This window comes from Lemur catta, chromosome 2 (assembly GCF_020740605.2).
Source record: "Lemur catta isolate mLemCat1 chromosome 2, mLemCat1.pri, whole genome shotgun sequence".
Taxonomy (NCBI): Eukaryota; Metazoa; Chordata; class Mammalia; order Primates; family Lemuridae; genus Lemur; species Lemur catta.
The window spans coordinates 6,403,096-6,419,486 of NC_059129.1; the positions used below are offsets into that span (position 1 = coordinate 6,403,096).

General features: G+C 49.3%; 2 protein-coding genes across 8 annotated transcripts in view; one reads left to right on the top strand and one right to left on the bottom strand.

Annotated features, from left to right (window-relative positions):
* ABAT (4-aminobutyrate aminotransferase) overlaps positions 1-7,205 on the top strand; it is a 53,016-nt gene extending 45,811 nt beyond the window's left edge. The window contains exons 11-16 of the mRNA XM_045542552.1: positions 77-225; positions 1,464-1,601; positions 1,966-2,133; positions 2,517-2,663; positions 5,811-5,922; positions 6,981-7,205. Coding sequence (XP_045398508.1) covers positions 77-225; positions 1,464-1,601; positions 1,966-2,133; positions 2,517-2,663; positions 5,811-5,922; positions 6,981-7,102 — 836 coding nt within the window. The 3' untranslated portion in view covers positions 7,103-7,205. The remainder of the gene's footprint in view (positions 1-76; positions 226-1,463; positions 1,602-1,965; positions 2,134-2,516; positions 2,664-5,810; positions 5,923-6,980) is intronic.
* The window catches only part of TMEM186 (transmembrane protein 186), a 108,046-nt gene that overhangs the window by 87,189 nt on the left and 4,466 nt on the right, over positions 1-16,391 (bottom strand). The window lies entirely within an intron of this gene.

A 16,391-nucleotide genomic window follows, 5' to 3' on the forward strand; every position in this document is an offset into this window, starting at 1 on the left:
TACTCTCTCCCTTTCAAAGACTGTTCACCCCACTCTCCCAAGCCAAGCATCTGCTTTTTTGTTTTGCCGGACTCAGGTTGCCTAGCGACCACGCACTCCAAAGCCATTCACAAGATCGACATCCCTTCCTTCGACTGGCCCATTGCACCATTCCCACGGCTGAACTATCCTCTGGAAGAGTTTGTGAAAGAAAACCAACAGGAAGAAGCCCGCTGTCTAGAAGAGGTAACCCCCAGATCCTGCAGATCTTCCCTACACACCAGCCCCTTACTCTTGGCACCCCAGGACTTAGCCCAGGAGAAGAGGAACAGATGACGGGTTTACCTGGGGACCTGTGTGGTGCTCCCTGGGAGGGAAGTAGGGACAGGGAGACAGTGTCCCAAATATTCCCTGTATTGGGAAAGGCAGTGAGACACCTTGTTTTTCTCACCCAGCATCCATCACCCCACTTGGCTACCAATTTCTGTACCACTTAATTTCCTTTGGGGACCAGCTTCAATAACTCTAAAATAAGAAAATAGGTTTGTTGAAAGAATATGGGTGTCTCATAGGAACCAATGGTCTCATGGGACCCTCTGGCACACTGGTTTTGTCCTGCCCCAAGTACTAAGGCTTCGTTGCGTTGCCTTAGGGGTTGTGTTAGGAGAAACTGAGGACACGCAGGCCCCTGTCACCCCAGGCTTGCTCTTCAACCAAGCAGCCCCCCTTTGGTCTGTTCCATGTATTGGGGTTCCATGGAAGATATGGAAAGATTCTGTTGCTGGGAAAAAAATAACTATCACTCTTCAGGTTTGGATTGGAGCTGCAATAAGGCTGCTGGTTTTCCTCTTAGGCTCATAATCATTTCCAATGAATTAATGTTTACTGAGCACCTACTAGGTGTCAAGCAAGGTGCTAGGTGCTGGGTATTCAGTAGCAAACGAAAGAAACAAGATCATGGTGTCACGTACGGCACTGTCCGATAGGAATTTAATACAGCACAGGGATGGAATCACAGCTTTTCTAGAAATCACCTTTTTTAAAAAGTAAAAAGCCACAAAATGCAAATGATGCCCTGAAAGTGAAGAAAAGTGTCTTGGAGCTTCCCTGGGGTGATTGTTGGAGACCAAGCCAAAATCACACCATCTGAGCAGAGGGCTTTTCCTTAGCTGTGCATAACAAGGAAAGATTTCACTCGTTAGTCTATCTAGGTGTATGCTTTGGGGTTTATTCAAACGATGTGTGAATTTGTAACCCCAGCACTTTGGGAGGCCAAGGTGAGAGGATCACTCAGGGGTTTGAGACCAGCCTGGGCAACGTGGTGAGACTCTGTCTATTTAAAAAAAAGAAAGAAAGAAAGAGAAAAAAAAAAACTCCACATTTTCAATAACACTTCAAGGGGCTCATGGAACCCCACATGCCGACCCACGGATACAGGTCAAGAGCCTCAGTGAGCAATCGTCTGTTCCCCGCTTGGAATCTAGGTGGAGGATCTGATCGTCAAATACAGGAAAAAGAAAAAGACGGTGGCCGGGATTATCGTGGAGCCCATCCAGTCGGAGGGCGGAGACAACCACGCGTCAGACGACTTCTTTCGGAAGCTGAGGGACATCGCCAGGAAGGTCAGTGGCCGCGGCCAAGGGCAGACAGGACCACGGGGGTTTCTCGGGTGGGTCCCAGAGCAAAGGGTTAGCCCCGCTTCTGTTCTGGAGTCCTGGTTTAGTGCAGGGAGTATTTGATGTTCTGGGTTTTCTGTTTCAGCTTGGCACTTTAGGGACCGTTCAGACACAGCTCTGGTTGGAGCTGCTCTGCTTAAGGGTTTGTTTTGTTTTGCGTGGCGCAAGAATGTGGGCTTGGTTTGCAGTTGAGAAAGCAAGCACGATGTGGCTGGACTCCAGGTTTGGCAGTGGGTGGGCTGTGCTGGGGGCGAGGGTTGTTCCGCCAGCCTCCTGCGGGTGTTTACTTCTCCCTATCCCCTGTCTGCAGCATGGCTGTGCCCTCTTGGTGGATGAGGTCCAGACTGGAGGGGGCTGTACCGGCAAGTTCTGGGCCCATGAGCACTGGGGCTTGGACGACCCAGCAGACGTGATGACCTTCAGCAAAAAGATGATGACTGGTGGCTTCTTCCACAAGGAGGAGTTCAGGCCTAATGCTGTGAGTCATTGTCCGTGGGGAGAGAAGGGCATGTCCCCTCTCACAAGTGCTCCTTTCTCACAAACGAGGAGCTGGGTGCACACCTGATGTGTCACGGAGGGTTTCTAAGGCCCCGTTCTTATCAATTTAATCAGCTCATGGCGATCACCCCGGCTCTCTGCAAGGCCAACTCTGTGGCAGCCCATTGTCAGTCTTTTGCTGATTCTCTGTGTGCAGGCACAATAATATTGCCAGTAGTGGCTGCCGGGGACTGAGCATTTGCCCTGGGGGATGCTCGTTGGGTTAGTTTCTCTCCTCATCAAGAGGAGGAGGTGTGTCTGAGGACAGCAGCCCCTCAGGATGTGCCTGTGTGTGAACCTCCTGACACCCCTTCCTCGTTCCAGCCCTACCGGATCTTCAACACCTGGCTGGGGGACCCGTCCAAGAACCTGCTGCTGGCCGAGGTCATCGACGTCATCAAGCGGGAAGACCTGCTGAATAACGCAGCGCACTCCGGGAAGGTCCTGCTCACGGGGCTGCTGGACCTCCAGGTACCCCCACCCGGCCACGCACCCAAGAGGCTCCCCCCAGCCCACGGGTCCCCACAACTCCAGAGCAATTTGATTTGGACTCCCTGCAGTTCAACAGCCACGTGTGGCTGCCACACTGGCCAGTGCAGCTCTGTGACAGCCGTTGTCTTTGTTCTGGCAAACTCCCCGTCCAGCACAAACCCACACACACAAGCATTACTCTCCTAGACTTGGGGTGCAGGTGGGAGGTGGCTGGGGGGACCCAGTGTTTTCAGAACTGGCCAGAAGAGCCCAGGGTTGAGAGGAGTGATGACCTCCAGGTGGCTGGTCTCAAAGAGCCACCTGAGATCTTGAAGCATCCAGTCACCACTGACTTGAGCAGAACCACTGAGCAGGTGGTGGTGGTGTGGTGATACTGATGGTGATGACCATGGGGGTGATGATGAAGGCAGGGAGGATGATAACAGTAAAAACTTATATTGAAATCGAACAGTAATGTTGTGGGTCTAGCCACTATTATTACCCCTATTTTACAGATGAGGAAACTGAGGCAAAGTATTAACTTCCCCAAAGTTACAGAGCTTCATGGTGGCACTGCTGACATTTAAACTTGATTCTAGTGGACTTCAAAGTCACGTTCTTTGCCAGTGTTTACCTCTCTGACATGATCAAGGACCTACTAATATCAGTAACAACAACTTCCATCAATTTTAAGTGCCTTAACTCATTTAATCCTTAGCGTTTGCCACATTTAGGGGAGAAAAAAGGCAGGACCTACCCCACACACACGATTAAATTTAAATTTCAGAAGTCCAAGGCCCAGGGGTAGGTACAGGACATGGTTTGGGCCACAGGGCAGTCAGGAGTTCCAGAATATGCTCCCTCACTTCACCCAGCAGGACTGCCAGATTTAGCAAACTGCAAGGCAGGATGCCCAGTCAAACCTGAGAAACACGGACTAGTTTTTTAGTATATCCCATGCAACATTTGGGACATTTTTATACTGAAAAAATGACTCACCTGAAATTCCAATTAACTGGACGTCCTGTATTACCTGGCAACCCTAACTAAGAACAACTGGAAATTAGAAAACCGTGATCCACATTTTCTAGACGAGAAAATGGAGGCTTGGGGAAGTGAGTGTGTCACCTAAGCCCAGGTGGCAAAGCCCAGCTAATTCCAGAGACTCTGCGTGTAGCTGTTAAGACAGCCAAGACCCTCCAAGTGACACCACTCTGGATGGAATCCAGAGACAGGTTTTTCTTGGACTGGATTCAAAGTTAAGCTGAGGTTCAGGGGAAGGGACTAGGGGAAGCCTCTGCACAGGGCGGAACCCTTCCTTCCTGCTGAAGCCTCTCACCATCATCGGATGGCGCAAGACAGCAAAAATGACAGGTGGCATTTGTTTCCCTGGAAGACGTCTGGGCCCTGCCCGGGGCAGTACGTGCCCACTGTGGGACGAGGCGTGCGTTGCTTGGGGGCTGCTCCTGGTTCTGCCCTGAGTTACCTTCCCGGCCCGTCCACATGGTCCCTCCTTGTGACCCATGGTGGCAGGCGTCCTGCCAGACTCTCAAGATAGGAAGGGACAGGCAGAGTCCACAGCCTGGCAAAGGGCCGGGATGGGGACACAGAGAACAAACGGGGCACAAAGGAAGAAAGAGAAGCAAACAAGTTCAGAATGATCGAGGTGTCCCTGCACAAGCCAGGGGACAGAGAACAATGGGAGCGTCACGGTCACATTGCCAGATAGCAGGGTGGCCCAGGAAAATAAAAAGGAAATGAGCTTCCAGCCCAGCGAGGTCATGCTACCCTAGCAAGAGCAAGGCCCGAGTCTCTGAAATGTCCCAGTTAATGCTACGCGTCCCTAGTCCCAGGGGCGAGCCCTGGAGGAACCTGAAGATCCCTGGCTGTAGGCGTGGTGGGGAGGGCAGCGTTTCTCAAAGTGGGTTCCATGTGCCGGGCGGTGCCACAACAAGAGATCCACGAAAACTGCCCTGGCCTCGTGCTACTGGGATCCTGAGTTAGCTAATTTGGAGGGCTGAATGGGGTTACAGTTCCATCAGGACCTCAGGAAACCAGATGCAAGGAGTAGCTGGGATTATTACTGCAAGGCCCTAAGACTCGGCGGACAGATGGGCGAGGAGAGGGAAGGTCTGCTTGCCAGGAGCACCTGCCCCTGGAGGCAGTGTCAGCGCCCTCGGCGAGGAGGGGGCGGGGTTCCCTGCATCAACTCCTTAAGTTCCTAAGCCCTACTCTGTGAGTTTGTGTCACAAGGGTCCCAAGGAGTGACAGAATGGAGGAGACCGTATTCCGGCCTCCCCAGGCCACACACTGGCTCCTAGGCAATCGGCACGTGCCAGACAGGGTAGAATAAGTGCTGGGGGGACTGAAAGCCTTAGTTTTCTCATCCATGGAGCCCAAAACAGGCCCCTCCTCCCTGGCAGAGTGAGGATTCAAGATTGTGCGTGTAGCACCGTGCCTGGCTCTATCACCACCACGTGACCGTCTCCAGTCTGCACCGAGCAGCTGCTGTGAAATGAGCCTCACCCCTCCCAGCTCTGCCCCCAGCACTCTGCGGTGGTTGTGGGTATCTGAGCCCTTGTTTGCTGTCCTTCACTGGAACAGGGGAAAGTAGAGAGAAACCAAAATCCGCTGCTCTAGGTGCCTGGACACTCTCCCAGGGCAGCTGTAAAAGATCACCACAAAGTGAATTTGGGGAAGCCACTATTCGGCCTCGGACATCTCCCCACCTCAAAGCCTTGAGGGAGGATGCGCATTTCTTCTCCTGGGAGAACCGCTGTGTCTAGAAGAGCTAACGACAGAGATGGCCAACATCTGTGGAGCACCTGACCGGTGCCAGGCCCTGGGCTTAGGACTAAACCTTATCTCACTGAATTCTCACCCCAGCCTCTTTGGGTCAGTAGCATTTTATTTCCTTCAGTTTCCAGAAGAGGAAACTGAGACACCAGCCACTTAAGTGACTCACCCAATGTTCACAGTAAGAAATAGGCAGAGCTGGGTTTTGAACCCAGGCCTGGAAGTCTCCAGAGCCAGCCATGCAGAAGCCCAGCGGCTGGCCCACGGGCGGCACCTGAGGAGGCACAGCCATTAAGCCGAGCTGGTACACAGGTGACAGCCTTTGACGCCAGCCTTTTCTCCCCCGTGCAGGCCCGGTACCCCCAGTTCATCAGCAGAGTGAGAGGCCGAGGCACTTTTTGCTCCTTCGACACTCCAGATGAATCAGTACGGAATAAGCTCATTTTGATTGCCAGAAACAAAGGTACGGGGGCCGGGCATCACCTGCCGTGCATGCAAAATAATGCCGGGTCCTGGGGTGGGCGGGGGCAGGTGCAACATGAGACTAAAAGTAGATTTTAAGTCCCAGGGAGGAAGAAAGGAGACAGAGAGCAAAGCTGGGGAGAGTGTCAAGGTCAGGAAATCAGGGAAGGCTTCCTTGGGGAAGTGGCATTTTACCTTAGGTCTTATGGATGAACAGAGGTTGGCCAGGTGAAGAAGGTGAGAGGAGCATTCTGGGCAGAGGGAAGGACTCGTGCACTTCCCCAGGGCAGGATGGAGCTTGTGGAGGCGCAGAAAGGGAGAGGATGGAGGGTGACGGGATGGAGCTGAGGGAGGGGAGGCCTGGCCCACATCATGTTGGGTTCCATGCTCCAGACTTATCCTAGGAGGCATGGGCATGGGAGGCCACTGAAGAGTCGTAGGTGGGAGGGATACGGCTGTGAGATCGGAGAACCTACTGTGTGTCAAGCACCACGTCAGGAACACCTCGTACCATCTTACAGAAACCTCGCAGTAGCCCTGCAAGGGCAGGGATAATTAGCCTCTCTTTTAAAATGAGAAAACTTAGTCTCAAAGATCCAAACACCCTAGACAAAGATGCCCAGCTGTGCGTGGGGAAGTCACCCTTTAAAACGAGCAGGGTCTGACCTTCTGCAGTGATAGCTCCGCACCTCTTACGTGCTCCCGTCTTAGCCTGCGCTTCTGTGATTTGTTTACCCATTTTCTTGGCCCACACCTCCATGAGTTTCTGGAAGGGGAGGACTCATCTCAGGATTTCTCTGACACCAAACCTAGTTCAGGGGCAGCAGAGCCATCAAACTTAGGAGGGAGGGAGAGGGAAAGAAGAGAAGGGAGACAGAAGAGAATGACAGAGAGGAAACGAAGGCTGGATGGGTGGATGGAGGGGACAGGGGGTGGCCAGGTGGGAAGAGTGGTGTATGGACGGACGAGTGTACCAGTGGGGGTCACTTCCCTTCCAGCCCGCCCAGCAGGTGGCCCTGAGAGCCCAAGCTCCTAACCTCCTCCTGCCTCTTCTTCCAGGTGTGGTGTTGGGGGGCTGCGGCGACAAATCCATTCGTTTCCGTCCCACACTGGTCTTCAGGGATCACCACGCTCACCTGTTCCTCAATATTTTCAGCGACATCTTAGCAGACTTCAAGTAAAGAAGCCATTTCCACGACACTCTGAGGAAGCCCCGATCTCAACAGTTGTCAAATTGATTAGTTTGCCTAATTCATGTTTTCACTTAAAAGTATCAGAGGTGAATGCATAAACTGAAGGGTTTTTTGTGAGGAGGGGACGTGTTTGGTGGTTTGGGGGAGGCGGAGAGAAAAGGAGAGGGCTGGTTTCGATTTTCCTCCTGCAGAGCCAAAGGTGCACATTGGTTTAGGCCCAGAAATTCTGCTAGAGCCCTGGACATAGCCTTGGGAAGGGCCGCTGGGATCTTGGCCATATTTCTGCCCACCTTTGACCGACCCAATAATGGTTCTGGAAGCCAGTCAAGGCAGCTACACCTGCTCCTGGGACTGGTGGCTGGGACTTAGGCGTTCCAGTCCATCTCAAGTGCCATATTCTGTAATGAGGATGCCGGCTGCCCCTGCCCTATGCAAGCAAACAGGCCCTCACCTTCTCACCCAGCCCCTACAGCTCTGAACACGCCCCCAGCACATTCAGTGGGGGACAGGAGGACTGAGCTCAGAGGTGGGGGAAAGGGTCTCCTGGCCTCCTGAAGACTAGGACCACTCCTCTCAGTGCACCTGGGGGTTCCTCCAAACTGAATTCTGTCCTTCACGGGGCTTTGCCCTTGGAGGATCTCCAGGTGGCATCACTGACGGTTCTCACTCAACAACCTCCATGCCCCAAACTCTGCCCTCCCTGGTAAATGTCAGCGTAGGCCTGCAGCCTGAGAGTCCACGGGGACATGCTTGAGCTGAAAGTTCAGAAGCACACGCCTGTCGCCCCAGGAGCACAAGCCCAGGGGCCCGGGTAGCAGAGCCACACACCCTGTCTCCCCGGGCATTTGGGGGCCTGGCTCGTGGACCCCTTGTCCCGGGAGGCTCTTGCTCGTCCACATTCCTTCCACCACTGAGCACACGCATGAGCGGCTTGGCTGTTCCTTCAGGGGGACTCACTGCTGGACTAGATTTCTTCTTGTCCTGAGGGAAGCGCCATGAATTAAAGGCGCCAGAGCTCCGTGCATGGGGCACGTTGGTTTAAGGCAGTTTCCTTGTATTTGTCCTCTTGAAATTAGCTTTTCCTGAGATGATTGAGTGTGGAGATTACCCAGCAGATGGTACTTAAATGCTTGATTGGGGCTGTGGCTGAGGCTACAGTTTCTCTGCTGGAGGTGAGACACTGGTGGAAGTGATTTGACCTCAAATGCTTCTAAAAGAACACTTGATGGACTGAGAGCCAAGAAGTATTATTTAGTGGGCAGACTAAGAAAGTGGCTGTATTCTCTGTCCAAAAGGAAGCCACTTCATCCCCTGGTGGCTTGGTTGGCTATTCTGGAAGGTGAGCATAACAAGGTTCCTGATTCAGCACTTTGCTCTTTTAGTAACGAATCATCCAAAGATCTCAAAGTGGGTTTTTTTCTTTAGCTTTCACTCTTCGGCAGACTTGGTCATCCACCTATTTTTGTTGAAGAATGAAAGACACCGACATGTCTAACAGACATGGGCAGATCCACGCATTCCAGTTCACTTTACAGTCCTGCAGTCACTGCTGATCTGTTGCTTTTAATAAGTTCTGCCATGTTTACGGTCATTTGCACTGCCAGCTAGTAGAGATGTATGACTCCCTCTCTCTGCAAGGTTTCACTCATTTGTATATTCATTTGTTCAACATTCAGTCATTCATCAAACTTTCATTAAATACCCGCACCATCCCAGGCCCTGTGCTAAGCACTAGGAGTACAAAGATGAGATAAAACATAGTCCCTGCCCTCAGGGGCTCACATGCCATTGGAAACAGACTCTTAAGCTAACAGAGTAGAGTGCCAAGTGCTATAATAGATGTATTTAGCACATCAGGAAAGCAGAGGGAGTCCTGCAAGCCACCTGAGGGTCAGAGGAGGTTTCTGAGAAAGTGACATTGGAGCAGGGTTTTGCAGAATGAGTTCACCAAGCCGACAAGGCAAAGAAGAGTGTTGCAGAAAGGGAATGGCATATGCAAAGACACGCCAGTTCACGGTCTCGCAGCTTTCACTGGGGGGCCACATTCCACAGACAACATCCCAAGGTTCAAGGCCTTATTTAACAAACATGCCAAATGTAAACCAAACCACAATTCATTGACTTAAGTATGCTTTCTTCTGAGAACTTTAGCATTGGGTGCAAATATTCAGTAAGGTTCTTGGAGTCCAAAGGGTTTTAAGGCAGGGCACAACCAGAAAGTTGGCTCTGTTCGGTGGAGAGAGTGGGTCCACTATTTTGTTCTCTCCCCACAGGGCATTGACAGGGGGATGAGATCATTTTATCTGGAAAGTCATTTCCAGATTTGTTATTCACTCCTTACCAAGGGAAGTTAGTTCCTCTGAAAAATTTTTAAGCCATTTACCAAGTTCTTGTTGATTCAGGGCATAATGAGTTCCTGAGACATCCTCTTTTGGGGGGGTGGCAGTTTAGCTGGAAGAATTTCAAGGAAAAGAATTCTCAGCAGAGCTCAAGGTCGTAGAGACTCAGAAGTTGGTGAAAACATGGGGAGCCCAGTGGACAGGCTGCTGTCTAGGGCAGGGCCCAGGAAGACATACTTCTGTGGCCAATGGTCTGGAAATGAATCCATCATACATCAGTGCCATAGAGTCTAGTAAATGTCTAGCAAGTCTTGTCTCTTTTACAGAAAACAAGGTCCAATAATAGCAAGTCTTAGCATATCCTCACTTTTATTATAAATGGGTGTTTTTTTTATAATTTTTACTGACGCTCAGTAACCATGCAAAATTGTGCACAGCATTAATATATCTATGTATCTATACCTATCTATCTATCTATCTATACATATATATATATATCAGCTCATGGTAGAAAACCACAGCTAGGGAGCATCACAGACTTATGCATACAAAGTGATCTGGTTTACAGTATTCTGTTGACAGTGCCAATAAATGATAAAGAAATGAACATGTCACAGTGTAACTGACCATATGCACAATTCCATGAATTAAATCTGTTTCCTGTGTTAATCCATATTCTTAAATTTAAAAGAATTTATAATGGAAATATCAAGAGTGAATGTGGACTTTTTGGGGTTTGAAATGGTTTTGCTAAATAATTATTTGCCACTACTTATTAAGTACCTCTCACACACTTCTTAGAGATGTCTTGGGGGAACACTTTATCTGCATAAATCTGCCTATAGAAGCATAATGAGGCCATTCATTTCACTAAGTTCATGAAGCACATACCATGTGACAGGGACACGGATGGACAAGGCATGGTCCTTACCCTCGGCTCATATTCCAGTGAGGTTAAGGTCATAACAACCCAGTGTGGGGACTGGGACGCACAGAGGCCAGATCTCGAGCCCTTCGGGGTTAAGTTAGGCCCCTTAGCCGCATCTTCAAGGCTGAGCAGGAACTGCTCCGGTGGGATGGAGGGCATTCCAGAACGAGAGAAGAGCTAAACACAGGCACAAAGGCAGGGTGGGGATCTCCGAGCAGTTCAGTGTTACTAGAACACAAGGAGAGGGAGACCAGAGTGCCTGGAGGTGAGGCCAGAGAAACAGGCAGCGCTCAGAGCCCCCAGGGCCTTCTGTGCCACTCGGAGGGGCAGAAGATTGTCCTGAGATTTCACTGTAAGATCAGGAAGGTGGGGGGGCTGCTTAGGAATCAATCTAGTGCAGTCACAGTGGCCTGGTGGCCTAGACTAGGGCAATGACAATGGGGATGGAGAGGGAAAGATAATCCTAGAATCCAAAACATGCAGGACTGTGGTTCTCAGCACTACGTGCACTTATGGATCACCCCAGAGCTTTTTAAAAATCCTATCCCTTGGGCCTCAGCCCAGACCCTTAAACCAGGTCCTCTGACCCACTGGTTGAGGAGGTGAGTTGATGATCGACTGGAATAAACTGGGAGGCAGAAGCAACCGAGGGAAGGCTAAGAGAGGTGCTTAGTGAGCACCCACGGGGATGAGCCACTTCCTTGGTCCTCCTGGTGACCTGACCTGAAACTAGAACCACAGGGCCCTTTCCCACCGCTGCTCCCAGCTGCCTCAGTGGCCCTCTAGGGCCCTTTCCTCACCTGGAAAACATAGGGTTTGGACAATATCTTTCCAAGGCTCCTTCCAGCTCCAACATCCAACAAGTCCACGAAATGACAATGGACTTGGAAGGCAATATTACCAATAAGTGCATTTTTTAAATAATCACATATAAATAGTGACCACAATTATCATTTGTTGAGTAGTTCCGTTCGTGCATTAAGATTTTCACAACAAACCTATGAGGCACATACAGTAGGTCCTCACTTAATGTTGTCCATAGGTTCTTGGAAACTGACTTTAAGCAAAATGATATAAAATGAAACCAGTTTTTTTCCTCATCAATGTTACGATAGGATGACATTCAATGAAATGTTATTCAAGGACCTGCGGTATGTCGTTTTGCTTAAAGCTGCAGTTTCCGAGAACCTATCAACACTGAAGTGGGGACTCACTGTGTCTGTATGCCTGTTTTTAAGATGAGGAAACTGCAGTGTAGAGAGATAGAGAGGTAAAGGGAACATGCTCAAAATCACACAGCCTGGAAGCTGGACTTGATACACAAAGATGCATGAAACATAACATTGTGTGGACAGACGTGTGCATGCAGTCAACTCAGGACTGGCTTGAACTTTCTCCTGACCAGCCTGGTCTCTGGCCTTGGAAGGTCAACTTGAACTTGTCAGCTATGTGTGAGTTCCCAAATGCACAATCCAAAGGCAGATGGGCTGAAGGTGCTAGAACTTCAAGGTCAGTAAGTCTTTGCTAAAGAGTCACTGTTTTATATATTCTGTTCCTCACCCCTGAGGAGGAAGTGGAATGACCCAGCTCTGCTGCTTTCCAGCTGGGTGACCTTGGGCAAGTCACTTCCTCCCTCTGAGCCTCATTCTGCAAAATGAGGATGATTGTAGGAATGCTAGCTAACATTTACTGAGTGCTTGCCTGGACCAAGCACTATTTTAAGAGCTTTTCATGCAGTAAAGTCATTTAATCCTCCCAGCAACCCTGGGAAGGTAGCACTATTATCTTCACTTCACAGATGAGGAAACCAAAGCAGAGAGAGGTTACAAAACTAACCCAAAGTCACAGCTAGGAAGTTGCAGGGCTGGGATTTCAAGCAGGCAAGAAGTCTTCCCTCAGAAGCCACGTGCTTCACCCTAACACTCTGCTGCCTCTCTGGGGTTCTCTAACTCCAAGTGTTGCTGGCAGGATTAAATAAAATCATGTAGTAATTGCCAGGCATGTAGCAGATGGTTCATATATAGTAGTTTCTTCTGCCACTTGTTCTCCATGAATAAGTGTGTCTCGTATGTGGTTCTAAATAACAATATTACATTTGTCACAGTTAAGTTCCCACTTGTAAATATTAAATCTACTTTCCAGTACAGGTACAAGCCCAACTGGAATCTGGGAGTATATTTCAACTGTTATCAGTAAAATGAATATTCTGTCCCTAGAGTTGGTACAAACATGGCCAGATGGCATCGGCCCCACCTGATTAACTCTAATCAGGCAAGATTTTACAGTTGAATGCTGCAGGATCAAAACAAGGCCATAAAAGTTGGACTCTGCCTCGTGTTCAAAGGGACCCTGTTGCTTTCCATTTAGAAAGTCATGAGTCCTGAAGTCCTAAAGCAACAACAAAAAGAAAGCATCCAACCCAGTTATCTGGGCAATTCATCCCAGGCTGTCCCTTGCAAGCAGCTAAGCCCACCAGATGTGCTCTGGGGGGTGCATTAAACATGGTTATTTAATGATGGGGTGGGGAATGCGAAAGACTTCTGGCCCTGTGACAAGGTAAGTCTCATTTTTGGTGACCGGTGTGGAAAGGACCACAGCTACCATTGGGCTGTGCTTTCCATGTGCTACAAGCTGTGCACACCACGGGCATCATCACCACGTAGAGCAGACCTCGTCACATTTGGATGGCTGTCACAGGAAAGTTGATGTGCTACAGACCACCCTGTCCCCTACATCTAAATTATACACAGCCACGGCATGCCTGGGTGTCGGGGGCAAGTCCACAGTTCTCAGCAGACAGGAAGTGAAGCCCTGCTGCAAGAGACAAACATGGTTATATCGCAGATGCTTTTCTTTCTTTTTTGAATTTTGTTTTATCATAGAGAGGGTCTTGCTATGTTGCCCAGGCTGGTATCAAACTCCTGGCCTCAAGTGATCCTCCCACCTGGGCTTCCCAAAGTGCTGGGATTACAGGCATGAGCTCCCATGTCAGTCTGCAGATGCTTTTCAACAACTGCATGTTTCCTTCTACCTACTCAGCTTCTCAGTGCAGAATCAGAATTCACAGTTGAGAAACTTTCCCCCTTGTCTGGAAAGCTGGCAGGAGGAGAAAGGGATGGAAGAGGAGACTGCTATTACAGCATTTTTCTTCATTTCTTCAGATGAACTAGCTCATGATGAAAATTTTAAACAATACTAGGTTATAAAGTTCCAAGTGGAAGATTTACTCCCCTCTCCCCTCTCATCTGCCTCTCCCACCCTAATGCTCTCCCCAGGGACAGCCACGGTTAATAATTTGCAATGTGTGCATTTTTTTAAAAACATACAAGATCACACAGAACCACATTGTTCCGTGATTTGCTTTCTTCACTTACCGCCCCGTGGCCCTCTTTCCACAGGAGCAGATATATTTCAATCTTATTCTTTTATAAGGGCCACATATACTCCACAGTATGGATCTATCAACATTTGTTAACCGTGTTGCTTATTAATGGAAACTTAGCTTATTTCCAGCATTTTTGCTATTAGAAATATTTCAGCGAACATCCTCATAGGTAGGCTTGAGCATTTCTATTAGATTTTTACTATAGACTGAATATTTATGTCCCCCCCCCCAAATTGATATATTGAAACTTAATCCCCAAAGTGATTGGTATTTGGTGGTGGGAACTTTGGGCGATGATTAGGTCTGAAGGGTGGAGCCCTCGTGGGTGAGTTGAGTGCCCTTATGAGAGACCCCAGACAGCTCCCTCACCCCTTCCACCATGTGAGAGCACAGCAAGAAAATGGTTGTCTGAGAACCAGGAAATGGGCTCTCACCCAACAGCAAGTCTGCCGGCACCTTGATCTTGGACTTGCTAGGCTCCACAACTGGGACAAACAAACGTCTGTTGTTTGAGCCACCAGTCTATAGTACTTTTGTTACAGCAGCCTGAATGAACTGTCTAACCTGAATGAATTATTATCTTGGAGCTGTCATTTAACAAGGGAGTTGCCAATATATCTACCACCCCAATCTAATGACCATTTCCGTTTTCTGAGCTGCTTTACCATCTACTGCATGGCTTCGAGTGATTCTCAGAATGTGGGTGCCTTGGAATTACCTTGGGAGCATAAAAGTACAGATGCCCAGGTCCTACAAGTGACTTCTGTTTTTGTTGTTGATTTGGGGTTTGTTTTTTGTTTTGTTTTAATGACTCCCAAGTACTGCCCGACTGGTGCCTTGTAGAAGCCCTAACCCAGTTCCTGTTGTCTGTGAAGATCGCTGATTTTAGCTAGGGAATAAAGGGATGGAACAATGCCTTTGTTCTGTATGCCCTCTGCTGGTACTGTGTGAGCAGACCTCGCTGCTCCTGCCTGCACTGGCGAGAGCTTGGGCTCTCCTCTCTGGGCAAGCCCCTTGCAGGCTTAACTGTGCGGTGATACTTCAGGGTATCCATGGTCAAACCTGGCTGGCATTAGATCACCTGGGGAGCCTTGAAAATACCGATGCCTGGTCACAGGCCTGAGCAATGGGATTTTTCAAAAGCCTTCCAGGTGATTCTACGCCTGGAGCCAGGAACCTATTCCTTAGGCAGAAAATTGGCCCAGGGACACAAAGTCCACAGAAGCATGTGTCACTCTGGTGTTTTCTATAGCCTGTTTCAGAAATTCCTAACCACCTCGCATCTCAGAATTGGCTTTGAGCCTGTCAAAAAGACAGATTCTGGGAACCTACCCCAGACATATTCAATCAGAATCTCCCGGGGTGAGGCTCTTTCAGGTCATTGCTTTGAACTAGCCCAATACAGGGGGCTATTTGAGCAAATTTTTGGTTTTAATGAGGTTAAGGTCAAACCATTATTACTTTTTTTTTTTTTTTGTAGAGACAGGATCTCACTATATTGCCCAGGCTGGTCTCCAATTCCTGGCCTCAAGCAATCCTCCTTCCTTGGCCTCCCAAAGTGCTGGGGTTACAGGTGTAACCCAGCCTTGTGTAATAGCTACACAATTGCCTCGTTCCATAATTGACTCTTCACTACAACTTCTTCAGCATGAACAGTAATATCCCTGTTATACAGCAAGAAACTGAAGCAGGGTAGTCAGTCAGTCCTCTATGCAGATATCTAGGGAGAAAACCTTCCAGGCAGAGGGACTGCCAATGCAAAGGCCTTGAGGCTGGAGTGTCCTTGATACTGAAGGACAACAAGGTGAACTTGACCTAGGGAAGTGATCTACAGCAGAGTGGTGGACGAGGAAGGGTAGGGTAGGCCATCACAAGGAGGTCAGCTTTTATAACAGAGTTGACATAATTCATTTTTTTCCCCAAGGATCACTTTGCTGTAAAAACAAACTCTAGTAAGTCCAGGATAGAAGCCCTGGACTGCAATAACCCAGGGGTGATATGGGGGCAGCTTGGATCTGATGGTAGGGGTGGAGGGGGTGAGAAGTGGCCAGGTTCTGGTCATATTTTTAAAGTAGGGCCATCATAAAACCATAACACATGCCATTTTGCCTGAAGAAAGAGCCAGCACTTGGGAATGGGTTTGAGGCCCACCCCCAGGCTCTGGGCCCCACCCACACAATCAATGCAGGCCAAGAGCTGCTCCTGCACACACAGCCCCCCAGCTAGGAAAACCACAACTGTACGCCCACGGACAGGGGGTGCCCAGTGTCTCCAAGCACCTGAGGGACCCAGTCATACTCACTCCCCAGACCACCTTCTCCAGCTGGCAGGAATTAACGTGCAGTGAGAATTCAACCAATGAAACATATCTATAAGCCTGTGCCCTTTCATTTATATCTTCAACTGAAAAATAAAAATTAAAAGGAGCTGTTTCTTCTCGTTCTTAAAAACTCCCAAACTTTCTTTCACTGTTCTCTTTCTCTTAGTTTCAAAGGCTTCCCACAGTGATTAGGATAAAATTCAGGCTCTTCTTAGCAAATGCACCAAGCTCCTGTGCAGCACAGAAGCACACACTTGCTGTTCCCTGTGTCTGAAACAAGCTTGGGGCCACCTCCCACTTACACT